At 42.4% G+C, this 17494-nt stretch overlaps 1 protein-coding gene across 1 annotated transcript in view; it reads left to right on the top strand.

Annotated features, from left to right (window-relative positions):
* The window catches only part of LOC144495875 (transcriptional activator GLI3-like), a 326921-nt gene extending 315982 nt beyond the window's left edge, over positions 1 to 10939 (top strand). The window contains exons 12-14 of the mRNA XM_078216554.1: positions 1728 to 1997; positions 5020 to 5347; positions 7208 to 10939. Coding sequence (XP_078072680.1) covers positions 1728 to 1997; positions 5020 to 5347; positions 7208 to 9582 — 2973 coding nt within the window. The 3' untranslated portion in view covers positions 9583 to 10939. The remainder of the gene's footprint in view (positions 1 to 1727; positions 1998 to 5019; positions 5348 to 7207) is intronic.
* The last annotated feature ends 6555 nt before the right edge of the window (positions 10940 to 17494 follow it).

Genomic DNA, 17494 nt, shown 5'->3' with positions numbered 1-17494 from the left:
AACAGCGAATGGGAAACAGGAGATTTTCCCCCTGTTTTTGGGCTGTATTTAGTCGGATGAATTTCCGGAACACTCGGCTTTACAGAGTCTGCTGGGGAATTCACGCCAGGGCAGGGTGGGGCCTAATCCTGCCCGAGAGGCATCGCCCCTGTGATGTTCCAAAGCTGGGCGATTCTAAATGGAGGTGGCGTGATTTCATTTATTTTTATACTTTTTTAAATTTTAATCTAGTTTCCGAAAGTATGCTTCAGATGCTTTTGTTTTGCCGTTAATAACGACCATCACATATAATATGCAAATTCATTCACCTGAATATACCCTCAATAAGCAGTGGGAACTGTATTCAGTGCTCAGAATCCAATGACTGTTACGGATATTTTTAAATAAGTACTGATTATTTTGTCCTTTTTGTGGTTGCTCTGCTTGAAGTTTCTGCAGAAAGTTTCTGATCTTTGAGAGAAAGATAATAGTATCAGCCTTGGTTCAGTGCTAGCACTGTCACATCTGAGTCAGATGATTGTGGCTTCAAATCCCATTCCAGAGACTTGAGCACAAATTCTGGGTGATGCCTGAGCACAGTACTGAATAATGCTCCCTTCCAGATGAAACATTAAGTTGAGGCCCTGTCTGCCCCCTCAAACCGATGTTAAAGATCTTGAGGCACTATTTAAAGAACAACAAATGAATCTTTCACAGGATCCTGACCAACATATAACCCTCAATTAACATCATTTAAAATGGATGATTTGATCATTAATTTTATTGCTCTTTGTGGTATTTTGTTGTGTGTAAAATGACTATGTTTCCTACTTTAGAATAATGACTACACTTCACAAATACGTCATTGGTTTTAATGTAATTTGGCACATCATCCATCCCACAATTCAATTACAAAATTAACAAAGGAGTTTGATAAAAATTTGATTTAAAAATTGCCTTTTATACTGTTGCAAATAAAATTCCAATCTCTGCTGCATGACAAAATATATAAAATGTAAATTACTCATTTCCATAGAACCATAGAATCCCAACAGAGCAGAAGGAGGCCATTCAGCCCATTGAATCTACACCGACTCTCTGAGAGAGCATTTTATCCAGGTCGACCCACCTGCCCTATCCCTGTAATCCTATGCATTTACCATGGCTAATCCACCTAACTACACATCTTTGGACTGTGGGAGGTAATCAATGTAGACATGGGAAAAATGTGCAAACTCCACACAGTCACCCAAGGCTGGAATTGAACCCGGGTTCCTGGTGTTGTGAGGCAGCAGTGCTAACCACTGTTCCACCTTGCAACTCATTGTGCCACCATGCTGCCCATGATTACAATTATAATCTCTCAAAAGGACGAGAGATGACACTGGGGGGAAAAAGATAGGCATGAAGTTGTTATACTCTGAAATGCATAGCCTGAAAGGGTGGTGGAAGCACGGATATGTAATTGAAAAGGGGGAAAAAATGCAGAACTTTGGTGAAAGAACAGAATAGCAGGACTAATTGACCAGCTCTTTCAAAGAACTGGCATAGGCACAAAGGGCCAAATGATCGCCTCCTGTGCTGTATCATTCTGATTCTAATAATGAACTTTCAGCAAAGGACGTAGAAATGTCAGACCTATCAGGACTTGAAAAGGACTGTGTAATGTGCTGTATGTTTCGCTGTCAAATTTCTGTGAACTGTCGTTTTAATGTTTCCTTTAGTGACCATTATCAATTATTTTTCAGAAACCTTATGTTTGCAAAATTCCTGGTTGCACAAAGCGTTATACTGATCCTAGTTCCCTCCGAAAACACGTTAAAACAGTTCATGGCCCTGAGGCTCACATCACGAAGAAACAGCGAGGAGACGTCCACCCAAGACCACTGCCACCCAAGGACCCAGGCAGCAACTCCCAGTCCAAATCACCTGGGCAACAACAGGCTGAGCTAAACAATACTACCTCAAAGCGCGAAGAATGTCTCCAAGTTAAGGCCATAAAGACAGAGAAGCCAATGGTATGTCATTATTTCAAGATCAATTAGGACATTCATTACACCCAGTTTTTTGCCCTCTTGGCCTTCTCAGCATCAGTTCAGCGAGTAATGGAGGACATCTCTGCCCAAGCGAACATTCTTCAGGTGTAAACCTAAAATGAAAATGATGTCAGGCTTATTCAAAGTGCCATTGTATTGACTGCCAGATCCACATTCAGACACATTTCCCAGGTGGTGCTGAATAACAATCCGGTGTGAAAATCCCGACCATTGCTGGAGCCCAGGCTACTGAGACCAATTGTGGCAGTTGTATTTTTTTACTCCCTCCCACCTCAACCTGTGTTCAAGCCTGTAAGCAAATTTAGGAGCAAAGTCGGTGAGAAGTAATCCCATAATCTGCCATCCGAAGGAACAGCTGACTGGGATCTTCTGGCCTCCGTGCCTTAGGCCTGGAGGAGCAAAGATTCTGGAAAATTCTTGACTCTGCAAACCTGACTCAGGGAGTTGGGGGGTAGGGGAGGTTTTCAGTGACAGGGAGAGGATGTTGAAAATGGCAGAAAGCCCCAGCTGTTCTACTTTTCGTTCCAGAGAGGATGGGTGGGAGCATGTGTTATACATTCCTTTTCAAGTCCTGATAGGAGTTGGGCCTGTCGCAGCCACAGGCAGCTGGTTGTAAAAGCGGACTGTTGAAAGGCCACTCTCGATGCTTCACAAGAAAAATAATAAAACATTCCTCTTGCCCTCACACCCCCCCATGATCCCACCCATTCCCAATCTCCCTGCTTACCATTCATGCTAATCTTCCTGGCCTCTCATACTCTCCGTGCCAACCAATGTCCCCTACCCAATCTCAATTGCCCTCACACCCTCTATGCCCTCTACTTACCCCCATGGTCCTTCATAACTATGCCAACTTAGTGCCAACCATGCCCTCTACCAACCACACTTTGCTGTTACATTCTCCATGCTAACTCACCAGGTATCCACCAGAGGCAAACTTCAGGATCCATGCTGAAGCTAAATAAAATACAGTTCTGAGTGTTTATTGATGACCTTGGAGTTCATAGAATCATAGAATCTCTAAAATGGGAAGGAGGCCATTCAGCCCATTGAGCCTGAACCGACAACAACCCCACCCAGGCCCTATCCCTGTAACCCCACATATTTATTCATAGAATCTCTACAGTGCAGAACACTGTGGCAACATACACTTTTAGATGGCACTGTGAATAATGATGCCAGTGGCTCCAATTTCTTTGCATTACATGGATTACCAGGAATCTCTCCCACTCTTATCACCTGCCATTGCTGTATGTTGGAAAGATTAACAAGTTGATTCTCCGCCTGTTTGGCCACATTATGCACGGACCTTCAATGGCCATTGAGTTCTGGAGTGGGACTTGAACCTGGAGCTTCTGGCTCAGAGACAGGGACCCACTGCACAACAAGATCTCCTGTATACGTAATGGCTCCAATTTTAATCTAACATGAAGTTATTGGACTGTAATATTGGGCATGATAATTAATATAAATTGGGTATCTGACCCAAACATATCCCATTCTCACTGTATTATGCCAAAATTGGGGCACACATTGTTGAGCTTTAATCTAAATTTGAAATTTAATGTACTGTGCAAACTATTACATAATGTAAAGGAATACAGTACTTTCAGAGGTTTAAAAAAAAGAATTTAATCCAAACTGTGGTTGCCGGTGAAATGTACTGATCCCTTGTTTTAATGAACCCTGTTCTGCTGTTAGTCACTACTAACTGAAAGTAACCATTTTTCTCTTTCTTGCTTTCACTAACTTGCTGACCTTACTGTCTGGTGCTGTCTCATTTCTTGTTCTGTCTTCCTAAGGACAGTGGGTAATAAGGTGAGATTTTATTGCCTGCATCATTCTTTGATTACTTGAAGTTAGCTTGCTACACAAATTAAGGCTGTTGTAGACCTGTTGAATTGTTCTATTTTTGAATTTAAAAAAAATTCATTTCTGAAATGTGTGGTTTGCTGACGAGCCTGGCACCTATTACCCAGAGAAAGTGGTGGTGGGGCTTCATGAACACTGAGCGGTCAATTTTAAGGGTCAACAATATTGGGGTGGGACTGGAGCCAGATATAGGCCAGACCGGGTAATGAAGAATTATCTCCACAACCTGTTCTACAAGCTAAAATCCCAATATCAGTCACCTATATTGAAAAATCTCCACAAGACCATCTCTTACCAGCCCTGTCCCTATTGAGCCTATTCTCTTATTACTGATGTGCCATAGGAAAGGATAATTGGGAATAAGGAAAACATGGTGAGAATCACTGAACGCTCCTCAGAATTCCTTGACAAAGTGAAGGATATTGTAACTTTTTCTTTGCTAATTCTCTCTTATATGCCTCTTCACCTTCAAATGTAACAATGTTGTAACTTTCTCATTCTTTCTAATTGCCTTGACATTTTTTTTAAAATCATTTGGGTGGCATGGTGGTACAGTGGTTAGCACTGTTGCCTCACAACACCAGGCTCATTTTGGGGCTTGGGTGGCTGTCCATGTGGAATTTGAACGTTATCCTCATGTCTGCGTAGGTTTCCTCTGGGTGCTCCAGTTTCCTCCCACAGTCCAAAGATGTGCAGGTTAGAATAGGTGGATTAACCATGGTAAATGTGCGGGGTTATGGGGATAGGGCGGAGTGGAGAGCCCGGGTGGGCTGTTCTTTCGGAGAGGTGGCGCAGACTCGATGGGCTGGATGGCCTCTTTCTGCACTGATGGGATTTTATGATCTGCCTGACAAATGCTAACTGCTTTTTTTTACTTCAAATTTGATGTAATCTTCATAGAACCCAGCTGTGAACACAGTCATTTATCCTTCCTGAAATATACTTAAGTTGTAGTCTTTCCATCTTCTAATTAAATTTTCCAGTTGGTTGACTAATATTTCAATTTCAAGTGAATACTGTAATTAATTGAATTTTGTGTACTTAACTATTGAATCCCCTAATACATACAAAGCCAAAACAATTCAGCTGCTCTTTTCTCTCCTTTCCAAAGACATCTCAGCCAAGCCCTGGTGGTCAGTCTTCATGCAGCAGTGAACCGTCCCCCTTCAGCAACCACTCCAACAGTGGGGTCGAGCTTAATCTGAATAGCGGAGGCAGTGTGGGAGATCTCAGCGCCATTGATGAGGCACCAATCATGGACTCTACAGTTTCCACAGCAACTACAGCATTAGGTCTGCAGGCCAGAAGGAATTTGACAGGGACCAGGTGGATGGAGCAGCTAAAGGTGGAGCGGTTGAAACAAGTCAATGGACTTCTTCCCAGAGTCAACACTATACCAGCTACCAAAAACACAACTTTGCCTCCTCTTCCAGGAAGTGGTAAGGAAGAAACTGCAGCTTTGTGCTGCTGCTTTGAATGTTCCTTAAAAACACAGACACGAGAGGGGTATCTGATTGCTAGAATATTTAATTATGTTTCATATTAAAATGGCTCGAGGCAGTGAAGGAAAAGATTCTGAACCAATCAATTTCTAAAACAACCGGCCGATTTCCTGGAATGACAAGTGCCCCTTGATTGAAAATGGAAATAATTTACAAATGTGTTTGATTTGCATATCACAGTTTAAAAAAAGTTAAGAGTAGCAATAATCAAGGGTTGCTAGAACTGAGCACTACACCCTGGGTGCAGGAACACATCAGTGTTAGGGTTCCATAGACTGAAGGCAAGTTAATGTGCCATTGTATTCTTGGTCTGCTTTTAGAACATTTGCTCCTGTAGCATAAAGGAAAAGGGTTCACTTCCAGCCCAGAATGTCAATGTGATCGTCTTTGCTGCCTTTGCTGCTGCTTGAAATATTCAAAAGGTGATGGCACCCATTGCAACAAGCTATAGCCAAAAGTGGCAAGTTGACACACTCGCCAACAGGAAGGCTTGTATGTGCAATAGACAAACGTGACATGAGTTTTGTAGGAGTACTTTTTGAAATTGGAATGGAGGGACAATGATGGGGCAGAGCAGGGATATCCTTACACTGCACTTGGCAGTGCTGTAACTGGCATGGGAGAGTTTGGTACTAACATTAAATGTCTAACATGCCATATCACATTATTGACATCCCTCTCTGTCATGCAGACAAAATTCTCCCTTAAAAGGTGCCACAAAGTAGTTCATGGATAGCTTGCCTATTACAGTTGTACCATGTTAAATATGGGAAATTTGAAGAAGTAAATTATTTTTTCATCAGCAAAAAATTGGTTGCACAACTAAAGAACTCGTGCAGATACCTGCTGTGAATTCTACTCATTACTCATGTAGCTTGTGACACTTATAAAACTTTTCTGCTATGTAAGTAGTTTATAAATTAGAGTATTAAAGAAAGGTGTAGCAAGATATTCCAATTATATTGCAACATCTGCATTAAAAAGTGTTTCCATTTCTGGGAAGAATTTTAATATCAGACTAAGATTCCATCTTCCCGTAGAATTAGAATCCATAATATAAATTGAAGCTTTCCATAGTGATGGTCTATTTTTCAATGTTCTTCCATTTATGTCAAAGATTTCTAAATCATAGTTTTCAATGGCCCTTTTTTGTTCTGAGTTTTTCAAGTTCATGAAAGAATTGAGATAACGTGATTGCAAAATTCCACCCAGAGAGCAGGGTCTGAGTTGCCTGTTGCGTGGGTGGAAGTTACATGGGATAAAATTCTCACTTCAGTAAATAAAGACCTCCAGGAATACGAGCAACCACAGAACTCTCTTCAACAGTTTAGATATCCCTTTGGAACACTGAATTCTATAGGTCTTTATAGTTGACCATCTTTATACCATCCTGATATATCACGTCGCACTGATATTAGGCACATTGTTGTAAGCACATTGACAAATGGGGAACATTTATAAGCATTCCAGATGTTTTAATATACTTTTAAATATATGATGAGAAATACTTAATAATTTGGGAAAAACCCACTGAGATGGCAGCAAAATGCTGGTACAATTCTGTACTTTAGATTTGTTTTTGTACTGTAGACAGAAAGAAGTTAATTATTCATCCAAACCACTTCTCATGCTGGTTTACTCTGCTCTTGCTGCTCCAGATTTGAACATTCTTTAAACCTGCTTTTTAAGTTAATTATCCTTCTAACACTGCATTGAACTTCTCCCTGATGAACATGAATTAACAGTAGAATTGTGCAAAGTTATAATTACTAATTAATATCTTACATTTAAACACAGGCTCTCAGCTGGACAGCTCTAGTGTTGGAGGGTCCATGACTATCCTGCCAAACAGAAACGAACTTGCAAATGCAGAAGTCACAATGTTAAAGAAGCTGAACGAGAGACGTGACAGCACCACCAGCACCATTAGCTCCGCTTACATGAGCAGCCGCAGGTCTTCTGGCATTTCACCATATCTTTCAAGTAGAAGGTCCAGTGAGGTCTCCCAGGCTGAAAGCCGACCAAACAACTTGAGTGTTACTGATTCCTATGATCCCATCTCAACGGATGCATCCAGGCGTTCAAGTGACGCCAGCCAATGTGGTGGCCTACCTGGGCTATTGAGCCTTACTCCAGCACAGCATTATCGGTTGAAAGCCAAATATGCTGCAGCCACGGGTGGACCACCACCAACTCCGTTGCCAAATATGGAGCGGATGAGCTTAAAGACAAGGATGTCCCTGTTGGGTGACTACAGAGACACTCGAGTACTACCCTTGCCTCAAATAAATTTTTCTCGAAGATGCAGTGATGGGGGGCCCAATGGATATGGCAGGAGGCCTCTGTTGCCTCACGATGTACCAGGCAATGGAATACGAAGAGCCAGTGATCCAGTAAGAACTGTGATGGATCCTCTCTCTCTACCCCGGGTACATCGTTTTAACAGTCTTAATAATGTTAACCCTCTCCCTATGCCCCCTTCAATGGAACAACGTAACTTTGGTCTTCAGAGCTACGCTCGCTCTGATGGAAACCTTCATCGGAATACCTACTCGCCTTGTCCTCCCAGTATTAGTGAAAATGTTGTCCTGGAGGCCATGGCAATGGAGACATTTGGCCATATTGATGAGGATATCCTGCCAGATGATGTAGTTCAGTACATTAGTTCACAAAATAATAATAAAGCAGGCAATCTCTTTCCGAATGAAATAAATGTGTCAAGCCAGGACATATATGACCATCTGCCAAGCATGCTACCCCACGAAATACAGCAAGATATGGGAACCATGCCCACTTTTGATCAGTCTCATTCAGCAAACCAGGAGTATCACAGCACGCAGGTCAACTCTGAAACAAATAAGGATGATCTTCCAATTCAGTGGAATGAAGTAAGCTCAGGAAGTGTTGACATGTCACCTCAAAAGCAAAAGTACGAGCAGCGAGCTGTTGGTTCAGGGCAACAAAGTCGGGCAGTTGGGCTATTTAACACAGCAAATCTGCAACAAAACCTGCCAGTGGTTCAACAGAATGTTTTTGCAGGTCAGCCAAATGGTTATCAACAATGTATTGAAGAGGCTCCATATGGTGCTCAACATCACATGATGACTACAGGGAATTCTTTGAGCCCCCAAACAAACAAAGGCCAGCAGCCTAACCGAAACCTAAACAGACAGATGTTTATTTCTGCCGTCATAGGTTTACCTTATGCTGCAAATTTACCAAACCAAGAAGTGGAGTTGAACAGTTCACAAGCTAATAACAGCCAAGATGGATCCACGCTTTCTTCAGTGCCAACAGGTCATCAAGCCACTAAGATGACTAGTGGGATGCAAAATAGAAATATGATGGTGCAGAATTTCATTCAGTGTCAGCAAAATGACAGTCAGCAGATGATGGAAGGGCTACATTTCCATGGTATAAATCGATTTGTTCAGGCGAACATCAATGGTTCAGGCATTACTGCATCAGGTAATCAGCCACCTCAAGCTGCTGTATTTCTAGGTCTTCATGGTTCCCAACAAGTTTCTTATAATCCAGGAAATCTACAGTTTGGATCGTATACAGCAAAAGCTCATCAAATATATGCAAATCATAATGCCAACAAGCAACCAAGTCTATTGACAAATCGTGTGGCACACCAGCTTAGCAATGTAGATAATATTAACCAAATGTCCAGGATGACCAGTATTAAGACAGAGATGCAAGATCAACTCCAGGCCATGCATACATCATGCTCCAATTTGCAACATTGTAACAATCAAGTGTATAACCAAAACTCTAACTTAAAACAACAAGCCATGAAAACTGTTTTATTCACTGGTCAGGAGACCAACTGCCAGCTGCAACAGGCTGGCCATTCCAAGTCTTCTGAGTTGCTTTCCCCTGGATCAAATCAAGTGACTAGCACTGTTGACAGTAATAGACTAGATGCTGTACAGATTGATTTTGATGCAATCCTAGATGATGGAGATCACGGCAGTTTCATTTCAGGAGCCCTGAGTCCGAGCATTCTGCAAAACCTCTCCCAGACTTCTTCCCGCCTCAATACCCCACGCACCTCTCTCATGTTCCATAGCATGCCTGTGAGCAGTACAAATATGGCCATTGGCGACATGACCTCTTTGCTGACTTCGCTTGCAGAAGAAAGCAAATTCCTAACAGTAATGCCATAAAGATCAGAAAACTAAGCATATGGACGGGGTGCTTTCTTTCTTTAGCCATCAATGTACTTTCTTAACTATTTCATCCCAACCAAGGGATGCATTCCATTACATCCCTGTTATGGGATAAAGACATCTAAATTTAGGTGTCCCCACACACCATGCTTGGGAGCATGTGTCTTCCACTGCAATGACATTTTGAAATTGAACAACATCAGTGTTTTATTTTACGTTAGCAATTGTGTTTTTTTTACTCTGTTTACTGAAAGAAAGAGCTGAAGTAAGTGTTTAATTGCATGTTTAGAACACTACATAAGGCCAAACGCAAGCACTGTTCCTTATAGTTATTGTAATGACCACAAGTCTTGTGCATTTTGTCAGATGTCAGCATTTTCACAAGTGGTGTTTTATCTTGCGGTAGATTTTTTTTTTTAAGTGACTGTCCTTGTGAAACTGTTGACTAATATGACCAGCTTCTTAATCGAAGCCAAGAAAAGTATTTGACTCAGGTAGGTCTTTTAGTTGATATGAATAGTCTGTTGACCTACAGATGTTTTAAGGTGATGTGAAGGCTTTGTAGCCAGAATGCTTGAGTGTCTTTCATTGATGACATTAAGTCAAACAATTTTACTGTTTTAACTTGGTTTATTTGTAATGTTTTTTGTTTTTGTTTCACATCTGTCAGGAAAGCCATACGGAGGCAGGTACTAGTTTTAGAACATTTATTTTAGAGTTTATTTGGCTCTATAGTACTGTATGCAATCTAAAGTAGCTGTGATCATTTCCAACTTAGTTTAGTAATCTAGAACGTATTGGTTGTCCTTCATGAAAAGCAGCATGTTATTTGCTGATTGTTTATAAGGTATGTGCCTTATTTTTTGTGTCAGTTTTACACGTAGGGACCAACGATACTGCCAAAATTCTGACTTGATAGCTGTGCTTGATGTTAAGCGATTAGCACTCTATTGTTTAGTATTTCCTATTTGAGGTGTCACACAGACAGCTTAGAACTTGTGTACTAAAGCTATTGATTATTTGTTTTAAAAACCTTTACCATTGTAGTGCATCTTGTAAAATATACACAGTATCTTCAATATTTTTCAGTATTTTTTAGACTTTTTTGGTGCAAACATTGATAAAGTGTAATCTTCTTAATGTAAATATCTACATGTAGAATTAGAACGGCCATGATGAATTTCAGTGATGGCATTTACATTTTGGACACTGCCGAAACTCCATGCAACTTTTACTCAGAACGAATACTCTGCAGTAGTGTATGTATACATTGTACTTTCGCTTTGAGAACCACTTCGCTGTTGTGCAACTGAGAAACAACTGTTTGTACAATTTTAATAAACTTCTCATTCTTAATTTTTGTTGGTGCTTTTTGTAAAAGACATTTTTAACTGACGCTCTACACTTAAACGTTCAGAAGCATTTGGTTTCACCCTTTCTGCTTGTCGACAGTGAAGATTTTAATTTCCATGTTGTTAGTGGGTTGGTTAGCAATAATGATTCAAAAGAGACGATCAGATGAACTTATTTAAAACAAACCTGTGAAATTGGTCTGATGCCACACTTCAAAAGTATCCATCAGTTACGAAGGACTTTGTGACGGTCTGAGGATGTTAAAGACAATACATAAATGTAAGTTCATGACAAAAGAGATTCTCCGTTGTAGAGAAAATAGACTATGTGGCACTTTGATTTCACAGGGTGGAGACTGAGGGCAGGCCAGGGTTCATACATGCATGGTTCATGGAAGTAGCCAGCCATTTAAATCATCAGTTGGATCCAGTCAAATTGGATTTTGGAATCGCTATAGTGTAAAATCCAATTTGTGCAGAGCTGACCATGTCAGAGCAGGTCTCTTGGATAACCAAGGTATCCCTTTGGAGAGGTAAGATCCTCCTGCAGAGTTATCTTTACCTTCTTTATCTTTATCTTTTTGCCCTAGAATTGTCAAGAACTTAACTCCAATTGTTTTCTCTCACTCGTGGGACTGGGAGAGCAAGGGCTGCAAGTCTTCCAAGGCAATTTTCTTTTGCTCCTAATGACTTTTGCATCCAGGTGCAAGGAAGAACTTAGTGCTTTTGAAGTGCGCATTGCGCTTCAAGCGAAGGAACATGGAAGATAGGCAGAGCACCCCCTCACATTGAGGCCATAGAAACCAGTCAACTTGAGCAGCTGGAGCCCAGAGGGAGGACCAAAGGTCAGGTGGAAGAGGCTGCCGCACGTGCATGGGTAGGAGGTAAATGCCTTTAAATGTTACACTAAACTTCTTTGTTTCTGTCTCTTTTCAGAGTTCATCAGGAGGCGAGGCTGGTATATCCCGGTCTGCAACACACAGCCGCAGACTAATGCCCTGTTTGCTCATGTGGGGGAGTACATTAGTTTCCCTATGGATTTGGTGTCTCAAACACAGAGGGCCATGGCCTTTGCCAAATTGCAGGCTTCCCTCAGGTGCAAGGTGTTATAGATTGCATCCAATTCGCAATGAGGACCTAACTCAGCATGCAGGCACCTTTGTCAACTGCAAGTCCTTTCAGTCAATCAATGGCCAGCTGGTTTGTGACACAATAAGGTCTGTTTTTAAGTTTGTGCAAAGTTCCCAGGCAGCCGCCACACTCCTTTATACTGAGGACTTTGCAATTCACTCATCTATTTCGGCCAGCAATGCAGATCTATGGTTGGTTTCTCAGGGCCAACGGCTTCCCGACAAGAACTTGGCTGATGACAGCTACAACAGCAGCCATGTCATCACCAGGAGCACCATCGAGCATGCAATTGGCATTTTAAAAGATGAGATTCAGTTGATTCAATTGCTCAGGTGGAGCTCTGCAATATGCTTCAGCAAAGGGTTTCAAAAATAGTTGTTGTTTAGTGGAGGGGTCCCCAGCTTAATGATGACAAAGCCATGGACAGAGCTGCTACTTCTGAGGAGGAAGTCCCTGTACATCCTGCTGATTCTCAAACGGACAAGGATGTGCAGCCTTCCAATGGCAGAGCAGCAGGGAGGCACGGCCATGCAGCCCAGGCTGTACCGTACAGGAGGGGATCATTGCCAGATGAGTCCTTTGTCAAGATAGAATTTTCTGAGTTCCACCTACACACCACTTGCCATCTGTCCCTGGCGCCACATTTCCACAAAATGATCCTTGTAAATTGATTCCACAATTACTCGAGGGACTGCCCATCAAAGTGTTTGATTCGGCCACAATCATATGGCTGCTACCCTCTCCATCATAAACATGGACCTCGTGTTTCAAACACACATGGTAATACGGCTGTCACAACTTCCCCTTCTCACATGAATGCCATTGACTGTTCTAGAGGGAGGGTCCATGCTGCCAGCTTGTCCATAATCAAGGCATGCCAACAATACAGAGACTTAAAGACATAAAACCCATGCACGCTGATCCAAGTGCATGTTGTGTCATGCGTGTCGATATTGCATCTTGTGCATGATGATACTGTAACAGTATTATTGCAACTCCTTGAAAGAACCCAGCCAATAGTCCTATTTAAGAACTGGGCACCATATGAATGATTCCTGGTTTCCATACGTACCACTGCAAACTGCACAAACAGTGACACCTTAAATGTCAATGCAGTGAGCACAGCTGACGATCAATTACGTGGATGCTACATGGTCTATGATCTGTGATGCCCACACCTAGGCCAAAGTGTAGGGTGGATGAATGTCTTGCAACCAGCGTTTTCACTTGATGGCCAGCATCTGGTCATGGAATCGGATCATTAAGCTTCCCTTAAAGGCACACTTAGATGGAAAATTAAAGATACAAGGAGCATCTCAGTGCTTCAGCCTTTTGACTTCTGGAGTTTGTGATACAACAGAGAAGGTGGAAACCCTCCAATACCTCACCAATCAAATCAGCCCACATACTTGCCCTTGTTGATGGCACAGCAAGATGGACCCCAGTCCACCACCCTCATTACGCGCCTTCATATTTTCATCAATCTTTTTGAGTTTTCTTGTGTACAAATACAAACTGTCATGTAGAAGTAAAAGTAACTATATTCAGAAAATGCTCAAATGTGATCAAAACAATGTAACCACAGAGAACCCATTAGTGCTCCAAGCAAGACGGAACCCTTTGCTCTCATCACTACAAAGTCAACCCCCTCTCGCCCCTGCATATTGCCTCAGAGGAGGTAGAGGCAGACTGCTCACTCTTGGTCTACATGACAATGAGCAGCATGGCCAGCATCAAAATGCAGGCACCTGTAAACCTGCTTCAGACTGCAAGCTCTGTGTCTCTGCATGGGCAGCCAAGGTCACTGTCGCATGTGGGCTCTGGTGAAGCAGTTGGGGAGGTAGAGGAAGATGAGAGTGCTGAGAACGTTTCAACACCTTTGCCTCCTCAGACATCTCCAGGTTGACCTTCATGTGGGGTTCATGTGGCTGCTAGAGCACAGTAATTGTCCATTCCAACAACCGCTGTGCCAACAATGCAACCATCCTGTTATGGGTGTGCAGCTCCACATGTATTCCATAGATGTTAGAGTTCATATTCTGAGATGACTGATCCAGTCTGCTGAGGGAGGCTTGCACCCTTTCCTGACTAGGCATTGCTCTTGTACCCACTTCAATAGTTACTGCTTGTATCTCTCCATTAGATTGGCCAATCTCTCATAGTCAGAGCTCAAGCAATCGAGCTCCTGGGACAATGTGGAACACATGACAATAATGGATTCCTCCATTCACAGTGCTAAAACTTCTACTGCCTGAGGGAACTCTGTCAGATGGCCACATGTCTGCACCTGATTGGACAAATACTACATCCCAAAGGGTGACTCCCAAGGCTACATGTTCCTTCCCACTGGATCATCATTGTGACTTTTCTCCATCCTCCAAAGGTCACTGTGCACAGACCTGTTATTCAGACGTCTCCTCCTGCACTCTGGTGCTGTGCCCTACATCCTGTACCATCAACTCTACATACATGCTACATCCCTCTGTGTGCTGGTATCTCAGTGGGGGCAGGTCTACTGTGATGTTACGTCATTGGGCATCTCTTCCACTCTTGATGCCCAAGGGATGATCTGGGCTGGGGTGAGAGGAGAAGTGAGCAGAACTGGGACCTATGTGAGACAAATGGAGTTACTTAGGTATCGCCCCTTCACTACCTTAACCATGCTCATGATGTAATCCCAGCCTTTAACTTCCTCTCATGCCAACGTCCCATTATGCTCACCAAAGTGACAGCATGACCTTTACCACCATATGCCAAGGTGATCTAACATCACCTTTATCACCTGCTGCTGGTGATTTACCATCACCAACAGACAGCTCTTTGGGCACCCTGGTCACCTCCATGGCCATTTGTTCCTCATAAGGACCTCAGCGATACCAAGCTACTGCCATTGCATTTTCTGCCTTTTGGTTGTGCAATGACAACAGGTATTTATGTTACCTTCATACATGGTGCATGCAGCCATATTGATCTTCACTGCATCACAGTGCCTATTCACGTCTGTTCTGTCAGCAGCTACATTAGCTGCTTACATGTACAGGCCTCAATGCTGAGGGAACGTTATGTGCCATGTCTTGTACCTTACCTGCAGTATGTAGATGTGACCCTTTCCTTGTATCTCTCTGTCTATGAGCCAAGATACTCATCCTTATCTGAACCCAGCAGGTCACTGAACCTTTTGCAGCACTTAACCCACGATCTTTGGTATCGTGCAGCTACTCTTTCTATCCAGGCCGCCTTGGTTGCATCAAATGCTTTGTTTTCCACATGTGATTCCAATGGCCAGCAGGGTCTAAGACATTTTGTCTCCTCTGAACCTCCTCAACTAACTAGCACCTGAGGTCCAGATCTTCGGCTCCAACCCTTCCCCCACCACTCCTCTACGCAACATTCTATTAATGAGAATGTAAAGTGAAAAAGGTCATGAGTAATTCAATGCTCTCATTCACTTTTGTGCGCTTACAAGCACTAATCATTTTTAACCTTTCATCAATAAATACTGATAATGGTATAGTGGACAGAATGGCTCCACATATATGCTTGGTGCCATGCATGTTCCGGCTGTGACTCCAAGTTAGACTGTTATGCCATGACAATGTGCAAATGTCAGGGACTCTCAGGTCCACAGTGTGGGCGCATCCTGATAGATGGGTGGGAAGAGGGCAAGTGGATGATTCATTCATTAAGTCCAGCCAGCTACCTACATCACTGCGTGTTATCTGCCCCAGGTGGTGGTGGCTAGACAACACCATCCCCATAGCTGAGCCTTGCAATTTTACTCAGTGATTAAGCAGCAGAAATGACAATTCTTCCATGAAAAGCCAATGATGGGCCGCTCTTCCAGAGCGAGTTAACAGTTGGACAACATTTGCAGCTCTGACACCTGATAACCCAAAAACATCTCCTCCAAGCCTCAGGAAGTATAGCATTGAGGACCAATTTCTCAAGCAGACCTTTCAAAGGGGGTGGTTTTTATTTGCACCCAAGTTGCCCAACTTGCGCCAGGCCTTCCTCTGACCCCTCACTACTTCTAGGGCCATCTGGCCTGACTTCGAACCTGGCCCGTCCACCACAAAAATCAAAAATGCAGGCAGACATTTTTAAAGGTCAGGTTTGCAGTGACAGGACTTCTCTCAACTCTGAACCTGACCCAGGAGTGAAAATCTCGTCCGTAATGTAGGCTGACACTGCAGTGCAGCACTGAGGGAGTACTGCATTCTCACAGGTGCTTTTTTTTTCTCCACACGTGCCATTCAACTGAGGTCCTGTCAGCCTATCCAGCTGAGTAATGAAGGTTCCATGACACTATTCGAAGAAGAACGAGGGATCCTCCATCTGTCTTCCTTCAACCAACATCAAAGTAACTGGTGATTCATTATGCATTTGTGAGTTGTTGTGCACTCTTGGCTGCCGTACTTATTAATATTTCAAATATAATCCATTGGTCCTGAAGCAATTGGGAACATCTCAGGATATGATAGGGTGCTCTATGAATGCAAGTACTTTTTAAACTTTTAATTATTGTATTGACATCAACCAGAGCTTCTGTCAATGTAGGGGGATACCTTTCCTTTACCCATGAGGGTACTGAGTTCTTTCAGCCTCTTGGAATCAGTAATTTTTATGAGTTAATTCAATTAGATATTTTACTTAGCTTCAATTAAATATCTGCCTTCTTCTGTGTCACTGTAAAAAGTTTTTTTTAATATATAAGCTGATTGTCATGATGTTTTCAGAACAACATTTCACATTTTGTCAGTATTTACGAAGATCCTTCAGTTGTTCTAGCCTAGAACAGATGAAGCAATTAATTTAAACTTGGTTTTGCAGCAAGCTAACAGCAAGGCCTAAAGACAATGTAAGGTGTTCTGGAACAGGCAGTTTCGCAACATTACATGGCTTGCAAGTATAACGTACAAACATACTAAAAATGACAGATTGGAAAAGACTTGCGAGTCCATTCAGTCTGTGCCATATAATTTTGATGTCTTGTGTATCACAATACGTACACTTCTAACCCCATTAATTCTCTCACTCATTAAATACATAGGTACATAAAGCACATTGATGTGCTGTGACTCAGCAGGAAATTATAGTGTATTTAGGATAATTTCCAGATGTGGGATTATTCCAAAGTTAAATGATTGTGAAGTCAGTAGGCAGTGTATTGGGCCTCATTGAGCCTTGCAGGCGTGGGTGATCAAGCAGCTGGCAGCCTTATTAGGGAAAGGCTAATTTATAAAAGGACTCCCATACATTATAGACAGGAGACAATGTACTCTAGTTACCAAGCAGTTCGGATCATTCATTTTAAGTATTAAGTGAAATTAGTAATGTGAAAAGGATATTTTCTGAGAGAGACGCATGGTACATATCAAGTTTGTATTTAGATCGTCACCAACATCCCCAGCTTGTTCAGAGTTATG

Source organism: Mustelus asterias, chromosome 7 (assembly GCF_964213995.1).
Source record: "Mustelus asterias chromosome 7, sMusAst1.hap1.1, whole genome shotgun sequence".
NCBI lineage: Eukaryota > Metazoa > Chordata > Chondrichthyes > Carcharhiniformes > Triakidae > Mustelus > Mustelus asterias.
This window is presented reverse-complemented; position numbering and strand designations above follow the sequence as displayed.